The sequence below is a fragment of the Saccostrea echinata genome, unplaced genomic scaffold, assembly GCF_033153115.1.
Source record: "Saccostrea echinata isolate AGI-Se365-2 ecotype Australia unplaced genomic scaffold, CSIRO_AGI_Sech_v1 ptg000084l, whole genome shotgun sequence".
Classification (NCBI taxonomy): Eukaryota; Metazoa; Mollusca; class Bivalvia; order Ostreida; family Ostreidae; genus Saccostrea; species Saccostrea echinata.
The window spans coordinates 1,198,597-1,211,018 of NW_026889833.1; the positions used below are offsets into that span (position 1 = coordinate 1,198,597).

The 12,422-nt window shown below is 32.7% G+C and overlaps 1 protein-coding gene across 1 annotated transcript in view; it reads right to left on the reverse strand.

Annotated features, from left to right (window-relative positions):
- Positions 1-12,422, reverse strand: part of LOC133176915 (uncharacterized) — a 50,710-nt gene that overhangs the window by 7,723 nt on the left and 30,565 nt on the right. Inside the window, exons 40-50 of the mRNA XM_061311973.1 lie at positions 12,046-12,141; positions 10,502-10,642; positions 5,396-5,458; positions 4,641-4,736; positions 4,450-4,539; positions 4,094-4,267; positions 2,723-3,651; positions 2,216-2,342; positions 1,737-1,962; positions 1,271-1,466; positions 115-194 (exon numbers count right to left, since the gene is read on the reverse strand). Coding sequence (XP_061167957.1) covers positions 115-194; positions 1,271-1,466; positions 1,737-1,962; positions 2,216-2,342; positions 2,723-3,651; positions 4,094-4,267; positions 4,450-4,539; positions 4,641-4,736; positions 5,396-5,458; positions 10,502-10,642; positions 12,046-12,141 — 2,218 coding nt within the window. The remainder of the gene's footprint in view (positions 1-114; positions 195-1,270; positions 1,467-1,736; positions 1,963-2,215; positions 2,343-2,722; positions 3,652-4,093; positions 4,268-4,449; positions 4,540-4,640; positions 4,737-5,395; positions 5,459-10,501; positions 10,643-12,045; positions 12,142-12,422) is intronic.

Genomic DNA, 12,422 nt, shown 5'->3' on the forward strand with positions numbered 1-12,422 from the left:
GATAATTTTTTTAAAGAAAAACCTTAAAATAATAGATGTGAAAGTGCATAGTCCTAAAGCCAGTATTAATTTTTTCACAAGAAGTTGTTAATTAAGTTTTACTGAAACACTTACTTATTTGGACGGCATGGTATTACGGCCTTGCGATGAGAATTACTAAGTTCATTTCCCACTTTCTTGTCATTCAAATATACCTTCAAATGAAAGAATAGAAAAAAAAGACAGGTTACAAATTTCGTTCAATCTTGTACGAAAGAAATCCGATCAAATCTCTATCCCAAATAAAACACAGAAAATACGTCCATGATAAGAAAGTTTATCTTCAATAATAAATTAAAATCTTGACAGTGTATCACTTAACAATGAAAGAGGTGATAAACAAAAGTTCTCCAAATCAATATCTGTCAAAAGATCTGGATAAAGAGAATTATTATTGACATGGTTGCTATGGAGATATTAAGGAAGCCATCTTAAAATGAAGTGCCACTGTGGAACCATGTTGCTACAAGGATTCTTAATGTCAAAACACTTGAGCTTATGGGGAAAAAAAAATCAAATACACCTTATCAGAGAGAAAGAAAATAGAGAGCACTAGACAATCAGATAGGGGACTGTTCAGATAACATTGATCTGTTACCTAAGCCTTATGAGTGTTTACCAGTAACCTGTCAAACACTGGAGTTGAACATTAAACATGCATGTACAAAATGCTTAGAGAAAATCAAACAACTTTCTTCTATGACAACTGGGCATATTTCATTGTTTCAGAAGGGTCAAAATTTGGGTCAGTTATGTTTCTTCTATTAAATGATTGATTAACATGTATGTTGTTGATTAACACACTATAAAGAATTTCATTGTAAATATGAATTTAAAATATTCAACCCATTTTTAGAATTTTCAAATTGAGCATGCACAAATCAACAAATTTATTATGACAAAAGAGAAATAAGAATTTAACAGAGATTATTTTTAGAAAAATTTTAGCACACATTGTACATTGTAAAAGTGTTCAATGATAAATTTGACAGGTGCTTCTAAAATAAGAGTGGTATACCTGTCAAAGTCTTATCTGAGGTTTCACAAATCTTGTTTAACAATATCTTGCTTTACAAATTACCTATTAAGGCTATTACATTATGGCAATGTACTATCATCAAGCCCTTATCATTCAACCACCGTAATTCACTACCTATTGATTTCTTAATCCTAGCTAATACATTTGATTCAATACTTGTCTTCATGGCCTTGAACCTTCCTAGACACTGACCTGGTAACCTCGAACTTTGACCCCTCCAAACAGCCTAGGTTCTCCCCATTCTATGACAAACTCCTCTGGGCTAACAGACTTCAGAAAGATTTCTGGTGGATCTGGGGGACCAGGAATAACCAGCTGAATTTTCTGGTTAACCTGGTGCAGGGCATCTGTAAAGTAATCTGGTTCCACTTGGATATCATAAGAGGCCCTATAAAGATATTTCAGGTTAGAATCATATTTATGTCCAGGATAAAAAAAAAGTACAAATATGTACATAACAACTCAATTTTATTAATAGTATATAAGGAATATTAGTAAAGGAGTAAAACTTGTATTATGTAAATTTAAATTTCAATGAAAGTATGCATTTTTGATTTTTCTTTTTTAAATAAAACGTAGCAGTCTGCATCCAGAATCTTGTGAGTATCTGAATATAAGTGACACACATAATTGAACTCAGATATGCCTTGCTACTTACTTTAACCTTGTGACCGGTATCAGAGTTTTCCTGGCATCAGGAGTGACAACTCTTGTCTGGACCTGCCTCTCCTCAGTGTTAGACCAGATAACGTTAAACTGCTTGACGTGAGTGATGACATCACTTCTCTCCCCTTGTGTTTCCCAGCGAAGTTCAATGTCACCAAATGTACTGTTGTCTCTATCCTCATCATGCTTGAATGTGCACTCTAAACTCTTGATGTAACCTGGAAGGACAATTGTATATCTTTTGAATGACTGAGGGTATTTTATTTGTGGTTTCTGAGTGTTACACATCAAGAAGGCTTCTATATCAAGGTTACCAATCCATATTGATCTGATCTTTCAATGATATAACAAGGCATAATTATCAACCAGAGAGAGAGAGAGAAAGAGAGAGAGATTTAACTTCTTCTAGCTAGTAATCAGTATGGTATCAAACTTCTACTGAGAGTGAATGTTTATGTCAATTCAACTTACCATCTTGGTCCCTGGGAAGGACAACTTCCAGAGGTTCTGAAGGTGAAGGGTCAAGGTTATCCTCATCTTGGAGTAGAGCTGAGTAGTCTACCGTCTGTAGACTGACATTTCTGTATACTCCCTTGTACTAAAGAAGAAATCAATCAATATTGATCTTAAAACAATTTTTTTTTTTGCCCTTTTTTTGCTGCATAAATTTCTGTCAAAGAGACATTTAAGTAATTCATCATTTCCTAGTTTAACACAAGACAGAAAATCAATACACTGCCACACACAGAGCACCCATTCTATTATTTACATGAACAATTTAATGTACCAGGTAATATTCAACCACTTTTTAATATCTTTCATTTTCATTTACCCTGATACATGTAGTTTACTCAATACAATATTAATACGATAATGCAGATCAATTTTACTAGGATTTTAATTCATTTTCTAAATAATATTTTTTTCCATTGAAAGCAATCTTGATTCTGGACAATATTGTACACATTGTACCAGTACCTTCTTTTTGCGGTCTTTCTTTCCTTGGTCAGTACAAGTCAGTGCCACCAGCACCACTCGGTACTTTTTGCCCGGTTTACACTTGGTCAGCTGACAACTCTGGGCATTGGGTCCCAAACAGGAATGAAGTCTGTCATTAATTTCCAGTTTATACCCCTCTAAGTACCTCCTGAGATATTTAGGTCGTCCATCATTCTCCTTGCCAATGACCGACACCAGGGGAGGTTTTTCCCAATACAGCTGGGCAGTGGTTTGGGTGTATCCTGTGATGTATACCCTGGGGGGCTCCGTTGGAGCCCTAGTTCTAGTGAACAAAGGCTTTGACATCACGTTGGCAGTTCTGCGGTATCGTTGTATATCTTTGTCGTTTTCAGCAGATTCTAGGGAGGTTTTGATGCTGACCACTGCTTCTACTACAATCTTATATTGTGCCCCAGGGGTCAGGTCTTCAATGGTCACATTATTATCTGCAGGGTCAAGGTTGATATGGCTGGCCACATACCATTCACTATCACCTTTCTTGGAATTTTTCACATCAGACCATCTGAGAACTTGTCCAATTAACTTATTAGATCCATAAACAATCGGTAAAAGCCAGGTCACTGAAAGTCCTGAAGTTGAAGACTCAACGATCTTCAGATTAGCGGGGGGCTCTGTTCCAGCAGTTTTGGCCATGGTGTAAGTGTTTGGCAGCCATATTGAATCATCAGCAGCAACCATTCTGTCTCTGGGAATGGAACGGACTTTCTTTAGCTTGTGCCTCTCTGGAAGTCTGTCGAAATATTCATCAGTAACTGCCGTGACTCGTAGGACATAGTCTGTCTTCTCTCGCAGGCCTTCAATGTCGGCCCTGCATTCATCTGGTCGTACTTCTACAGACACATGATGAAGGTCACTGGTGTTTATAGACTGAGCATCAATTCGGATAGCTGTAAAGTAAAATGTGCTTGTGCATTTAGAAAATTAATCCTTACATATTTTGTTACGGTCATAGCGATTACTCAAGGGCAGCTGAAATTGCTTCAGTATGTCAAAAATTTGATATATCCATGCAGTTATTAATTCACGTTTTACTAGCTAGTACTTAGTAAAAAAAAAAAGATTAGCTTGTTTTATGCCTTTATTTGTAATGTCCATATTATTTGCCATAAGCCTATTTAATTGCAATTTCTGAAACATGTGCCATTGAGAAAAGACAGAAAACTTGTTTCTTAAAAAATTATGCTGAGACTTTTTTTTCACTTTTGATGCTCATCAGACCCATAATTCAATTGTATATGCTTCAATCATAAAATGAATGTTGCACAATTTTCTGAGTTTTTATGTCTGCAAAGGTGGCATTCTGCAATTAATTCTCAAACATTTACACACCTATTATTTCCACTCCATGTTCTACAGGTGGATCCCAGACAAGTCTGAGGGCATTACATGTTGAGGCAGCTATCGACAGATTACTGGGCGGGTCAGGTGGGCGGGCCGTTCTCAGAGTCAGAGGTTCTGATTGGGCGGTTAGGATAAACTTGTTGGTGGTGTCATTTTCTTCTCCTTCAAAACAGAAAATTATTTACATGTATACATAAAAATCTTTACTACTTAATAATATTAACTTGAATTTACAAAAATATTAATTCTGAAAAATCATTTTGAATGTAATTGCTTGAAACGATTGATTTTTAATCAAATTTACTTATTCAAGAAATTCTCGACAAGAATTAACTGATACTGACCTTCGACCTTGTAATTCTCCATACGTCGTGCCTCAACGACTATGGTGTATGTTGTTGCTGGATGGAGCCCAGTGATCAGAATATGATCCTCTGAAAATCAAAAAAACAGTACATTTAATTTAACAACATAATGTTGTGTTCACTTATTTATTTATTTTTTTATAAAAATCATAAAATTGAATTCCTCCTACCTTTAGTCTCTTCACTCTGGACATCGTTTTTATCGCCACACCACCAGGTCACTACATAATGGTCAGGACGAACAAAGTGGCCGTGTAGCTTGTCCTCTAAAAATAAAAAAATAATCAAAAACATTATAATTAACTACAAAAAAAGCCTCAACTTGTCCTGAACAAAGCAACTAAAGTTCAATCCATCAGTTTCAATAATTAAAGCTTATTTATGTTAAGCAAATACAAATTACATTTTGTTTCAATACATGGACATCATATACAAAAATTCATAAACATTGACCTCACACCCAGAACACATCAAATACATAAAGTATTAATCATAGTACTGTAACCGCTTATCTTGAACTGTATCAAATCTTCAAGTGCTCTCTGAATAATGATAGATAAAAAGATCTTCAAGCAGCCTGTAAGTTAGGGCAAAATCCAAGTATTCTTGACACACACACAATGATGAAATATGATTGAAATTGTCAATGTATGGTCAGAGAATAAAATGGCAAATAAAATGCAGAAAAACTTTTTCAACAATGACAAAGTTCCGTTGGCAACCTTTGGCAGCAAATTGCAAGTTATTGACAAGCATGAATAAATAAAGCATATTTCATAACTGTTCATATTAATTAAGTTAACAATGTAAGCTGATCCTTAAAAGAAGTATAAGTTTACATGATGAAAACAAAGCTCATTCAAAACCAGCTTCCATATTAGTGAATATAAAACTAAAACACAAAGCATTCGATCATCAGGTTCACCTGGGATAGGTAATTTCAGCTTATCTTGCTCATGGAGATATTGGTTAAGTTCAAAAATATCATCTATAAAAAAATCAAAAGTAAGAAACTCTAAAATGTGAATGCAATTTAAAATCATTTTTTTTGAATCTGGAAATAAAAGTAACAGAGACAAACAGTATTTCTTCTGTATCTCTCACACAACTGCCATTTTGTTAAAATGTTGTTGATGAATTCATTTCTCCCAGTAATTCATTACATAATTAAAAGTTTTGATTAATCACATACATCTGCATATTCTACCAGTTATGACAAAGTTTTTCATCCTCATGTTCATTTTTTTCAAATTTGAAATTATGCATTCTATATATTCTTCAGTGTGAGAATAATGAACAAGAAAATGAATCCACTGACAGTAAAATTAACTGAAATATTAAAGTGCTTTGATGCCATCAACTGTGAAAATTTTAATGATATGAATAACAATTTTAGCCCAAAAGCAGTTGATTGCTAAGGTTTCCATACTTGAAAAAACTCCATTTATTAATCAAAATATAATCTTTATAAAAGAAAAAAAAGAACACTCAATACCTTTTCAACAAAACACTAATCAATTTTTCTGATTTTGATGCATCCTTCATATTATTTTGTTCAAATAAAAGTTAACTGGTGACTAAAAATAGTCAGGGACTAATAATAAATGCAAACTGGCTTAAGATAAAATTCACAACAACCGTTGGGTACACAGAAAATTCTAAACATGTAAATTAACATGCCACCAAGAGGAAATGGATTATCAGAAAAAAATTCAAATACACAATTAATCTGTCCACAATAATGCCATGTACCATTTAGTGTTAACTTAATGGGGAAATGGATCAAAGGGAAATTTACTGCCTCAGCAAAACAATATGGAATCCAAATTGCAATTATACAGTCAAAAAAGGAAAGCACTTACCAAATGGTTAGCAACTTTACATACAAGTGGCAATACTGGTACATGTAAAAATCTGACACTATTACGCTGTATTTGTGCTGGTTAAATATTCAAACCCAATATTTTTCTTTTGCTTTATAGTTGACAGTCTTGAGAGATTTTGCAATGAAGTCATTATAGAGAGGGGCCAAAAAAGCCACGACATATTTTCTGAAGAAACAAATAATGCTACAATTATATAATTGTCTGTTTAAACTCAGTTAATTGACCAAACATGTTCAATGTATGCATATAGCATGGTATATTTATCTGAACAGAGCATGCCTTGTATACCAGCCAGAGTCTATGGAAAATATACAACTTGCAAGAATTAATTGTCTTCTTTTTTATTCCCTTTCTGGCAGAAGTCATACAAATATATGTGTCAAAAATTGTCAAATACTATGGCATATATGCTTTAGACTTTGTAAAACTTCAATTTGTCTTTGACATTCAAGGCTATAGGGTTCTGATTTTAATTGAATTTCTTTACACCCTGTAATTATTAAGGTTAACCTTTGTTGAATTTAGCCATTTTCTAAAACTACTGCAATAAAAATCAATGTTTATCAATATGAAAAAATTAAAGGCTTCATGTTAACAAATATAATATATCAAGGGAGCTGACTCCCAAGGACCAGATTTCAAGAACAATGATCAAGACAGTTAATGATAAATCTGTTATAACATCTTATTTTTTCCCTAGACCCTATAGGTCTACAGCAAATATGGTATGTACTGTTTATTGAAATGAATGAATTAATAAAGGGTGCATTGAGGAATATTTGAGAATTTAAGAAAATTAGATGTATTCAGTTATGCTTTTAAATCATCTTCATTATGTTTTATAAAAAATCATTGGTGACGATGTAAAACTGACAATTAAATACTGTAACATTATTTCAAACTCTCAATTTCAGGGCTTCGCTAGCATTGTTCTTTAATTAAACAGTGCAGTGGGTTCAATATTACCTGGACAAATACATTTCTGTCCATAGTTACTAGCACACCCAATTTCAGGCTACTGCATAAACATGGAATTATATTGTGTTTGTTTTGTCCATCATATTGCCCTTAAAGTAAACTTGTACAAGTTTAAAATGTGCTCGACAGCTCCGAAAAGCAAATAATGCTTGTTATATATTGTCTTTCACGCATTCTTCAAGTTAATAGTGTCGTGAAAGTGATACCTGCACTAAAAAGAAATGTCGATATCGGTGTAAATGTTTGATTTCACAAATCTGACACTTTCCATGTTTGGAAAGGATATTAGATTCCTAATTCAGATCATGATGGTAATGATAACCCGGGCCCTGCTCTTCAGTGCTTTTATGGAATTTACATAAAAAATATTTATTCAAACAATTTTTAAAGTGCTGTGTATACAAGTAGGGATGTATAAGTGAAATAAAAAGTTTTTTTTTTAACATATTGATTATAATTTCATTTACATTGGTGCCTAAAAAACTTGAAGAATATCCCTTTTGCAGATTGAATTAAACATATGTCATTCAAAATTTGCATGGAGACAAATATTTTAAAATTCATAAAAAATGTACCTAAGAGCTTTTTGGCTTCAATTGTATCTTTTTGTTTTTGGACAACAATTAGTGAATGTAAACTCCTTTTAGATATACTCAGAAATACTTTTTTACAACATTTATATAAAAATATGACATTTTTTAGGGTACAATGTGAAATTGTTATCCTACAAAAACCATTGTTGACAGAGGCAAAGCAGTGTTTTTTATTTCCTTAAATAGACAAAAGGAATTTAAATCAAAAACAGAATATCATTTAATTAATTTTTGAAAAGAAATGAGATACATTCTTCAAAATGATAACATTATAAACACTTGAACTTTAATAGAAAAGACAAAGTAAACTTACTGTTAAAAGATAAAAGAAATATTCCTCAACACAGAATGAAAGATTCTCACACTTTGAGAGCCAATGAATATTTAAGTCATTTTAAAAGGCGTGTAAACATGCACCATTTAAATGTCATTCTGCAATACTGATCACACATAGGACTTTCTTATCCAATGAATAAAATAAAAAAAAGGGAAAAAAAATCAATGTTCAATTATTCAGATCAATTGGTTAGAAGTACACTTATATCCCATTGATCTTCCTCTTCTCATAGTAACGATACAGAAAAAGGCTCGTAAAGAGAAGCAACAACAAACTTTGTAATTCCTTCTTAACTCCCACTACTAAACACAGAGATATACAAAGAGTACAGGGGATCGTGTATAGCTCACACCCTTTAATTTAAAACAAAGGCAACAAAACTCCACTGAAAAAAGCTTTTATGGGTATCTTGGATGTTTAAAACGGACGAAAATATGTGTAGTTTAAAATTATTGACCATAATAATGTGGAATGAATAAGTTTTGGTGCCGCATGTAAAGAATTAATTGATCTGAGAATGCTTGTCCAAGACTCATGATGATATAGCAACCACGGGATACAATGGAATTTCATTGATTTTGTATAAATGTTTATTTATGGTGGAAATGTCAAACATTTAAAATCTAATAAAACATATTTAGTTACAAAAAATAAATAAATAAATAAAAAGGTTGGAAAATATTATGAGATGGGCATAAACAATAATATATAAGAGACACAAATAAACAAAAACAAACAAGCAAACTTTGAAAAAAAAGTGTCACTTGATTTAATAACATGTTAATTAAAAGTGGACCAATATTATTCAAGTTCCATTTGACTTTATAATTTTGAAACACTTTTCTACATGGTCTGAAAAAACTCTATCTTATCTTGCCATGGTTTAACTTCTTCAATACCATCTCTTTTAATTAGTGTTCTATAGTTCTAAATGTTACGTACTCAATATTTAAATTCAAACAGTAGGGATATAGTGTATTACTAAGCATGCGTCTCCAATAATTTTTACAAATGACGGACGACCATACAAAAAGCCTCCTGATGTACAAGATAAGATTGATGATCTGATAAACTGCATAAGCATTTTATAGTCAACTTGAATCTCTAGATGATCTACCATTTACTCAAGAGTCTAGCAGACCATGATTTTTAAAGGGCATATTTTTCGCACTGCGATGAGAGGACCCTCGTGCTAGCCATTGTTCTTAACTTGGGTACACATCTTCTATCAGATCCTAAACCATGGTTAAATTACCGATTGTATGGGACGTTATGATCTTCTAATTTTTATCTGACCCTAGTGGCTCTGTTAAACCAACCCTTTCAATATGTAGCTTTTAGGAATATTGGAATAAACTGCAACAATTCTGATGTCATCATACCTAAATCTTGTATACCCGCAAGGCCGCAGAGCTATTTTAAAATTCCAAAATAAAATTCTTGTCCTAATAGCCTTCAATATGTGAATATAATTATGAGCTGCTAGGCTTAAGCGTGCATAAATGTCTCTTTTCTTATTGATATATGGGATGGAGTGATGGAAAAATGGCCCATACTTTATCACATTTAAAATCATCCTTTAACCAGACATTATGCAACTTTTGCTTCAAACAGTTTTGAAGCTGTTTTCAGTTATGTCAAATCAATAAACAGGCTTTTAAAATGTATTATCTCTTCATTCTATGGACTGTGTAGATTTCAAATAATTTCAATATTTATGTCATTTAAAGATGATTTATGACCTATTGACAATTACAAAACAAGCTTGAATAAATTTCAGTTTAGAATAAGACCTAGTTGTGATGTAAATACATGTATCATTAAAGACAGATTCTTCGTTAAGAACCAATTTAAGTTAGGTTTCCTCATTTTTAACATTTCAATCAGCTTCTTATAACACTACTATGACCTCCATTAACACCCAAAATATTCTTTATCAAATATCCAGCCTAATACAGTCTGAAACCTATACCTGTTCATCAAGAATGATGAATTCTTTTTTTTTTTAGCTATTTGTTTATTAAGAAAACCAAACCTCCAAGTTTAAAACAGATTTTGGAGCAATGTGTTGAAACACTTACTATAGTACATTTCCATACTTTCCCAAATTGGAAGTCGATTAAAACATTGTATGTGTAAATACAATCTAAATGAATGATTTTAAACTTGCACTGTAAGTTCTTGTATTTCAAAATTTGCAATCAGGTCAATAGTACAGGTGTACTAGTTACACCTACCTTTTTTCCAGACCACAAGTGCTGAGTGTCCAGTCACCTGCTCTAGCCACACATCGTCCGGACCCCTGACGAGGCCTGTGTAGTGAACGGTCAGTTTGGGGCCTGGACGACAACCTGCATATTTCTCTCCAAGCAACATATCTGTAAGTAATGACAAGAGAAAGTGAGATTTTATTAAAGTTCTTGTAAAAAATGAGTATTTTTTTTTAAAAAAATCCCCTAAAAATGCAGTGGAATAAATTTAATGAATAAAAATGCCAATTAAAAATAGTGGGGGATATTTCATTATAAATGAACTATTTGAAAAATCAGTAGTAAGCACAGTATTATACAAGCAAAATTTCAGAGAAAATCATATGGAGAGGCTTTGTAAGGTTGAGGGTTGAATGAAGCATGTGCATGATTGTAAAGATCACCTTAATACAAATATGCTTGGATCACATATTGAAAATCTTAATGGTACACAGTGATAAAATGCCTCTATAAATAAAATTGGATTTATTTTTGTCTGTAAATAATGAACAATACATTTGGAGTTCAGTGATGTGTAAAAACTGCCCATTGTTTTAAATCGGTGACAAAGCACTATGTAGCCTGTATGTCTATGTGTGAAGTATACAGTGTCAATCAGTGAAACATACATTGACGTAAATAAAACAAACAATGCACATAACTGATCTTTATCTATGATAGTGTTAATCAAAAAACAACTTTTTTTCTTTCAAAAATAATTCTTCAAACTATAAAGCTTGATATAGTATACAAATATTTAAGCGCCAACACTTTAAGCACTGAACATGCTTTAAAAGATTCAAAATTTACAAGGTTTTTCTACAGTCATAATGGTAACTGTTTAATCAATTTTCTTTCTTGGGCAGAAAATGTTCATTTAATACAATTCCTGTGGTGCTACAATATATCCATGATTGAAGTTTTTTTTAAACATGCATTTCCTTTATACATACATATGCCAGCCATAAGCTAAAGCTATTTGCTAAGTCCATGAAAATCTAACAAATCAGCATCAAGATGAGTTAACAACAGCATCTAATTAGGCAGCAGTTACTTGGAATAGAAATGCAGACAGATGCTCTGGCATAGATTACAGTTCAAACATAAGAATGTCATTCCTAGCTTCAATCTGGTTAGTTACCCTCAAGCTCAATCTGTTATGTACATGTAGCTCTAAGCTTACAATGAGTTAAGCATTAGTTAGGATCTATGAGTTAAGCATTAGTTAGAATCTAGTTAATTACCTTCTAGCTTCAATCTACTATGTAGCTTTAAGCACAAAATGAGCTTTAAGCATACAAAGTTAAGGTCTACTTTGTTACTAGCTTCAATCTACTACTTTATATAGCTTTAAGCATAATACAATGAGTTAGGAGTTAGTTAGAATCTAGTTAGTTACCCTCTAGCTTTATTCTGCTATGTAGCTTTAAGAATACAAGGAATTAAGAGTTAGTAAGGATCTAGTTAGTTACCCTCTAGCTTCACTTTAAGCATACAATGAGTTTATAGTTAGTTAGGATCTAGTTAGTTACCCTCCAGTTTGTTAGTAGACTCGGTTTTAGTCCAGCCCTTGGTTTTCACTCCCTCTGTCAGAGTGAACACTTTCTGATCACTACCAGTGAGTTGTGCTAGTGCAAAATCAACATCATAAACTAATGGTGTAAGATGTGTAACTTTACTGAAGGCATAATAGTACACACACTGCTGTTGAGATGATCACAACATCCCTTCCATAACAATACTTCATATACAGACATTTAGCCAAAGTAAGAAAGAAAGCCAAATTGAAGAGTACAACAGTATTTTTTGTGCGCTTCTGAAAACTTAAAATTTACAAATTCACCAACATTAGATCAAATGGACTTGTCATCTGTTATGCCTTCCTGTTACTTTCAAAGTGAGTGAAGAT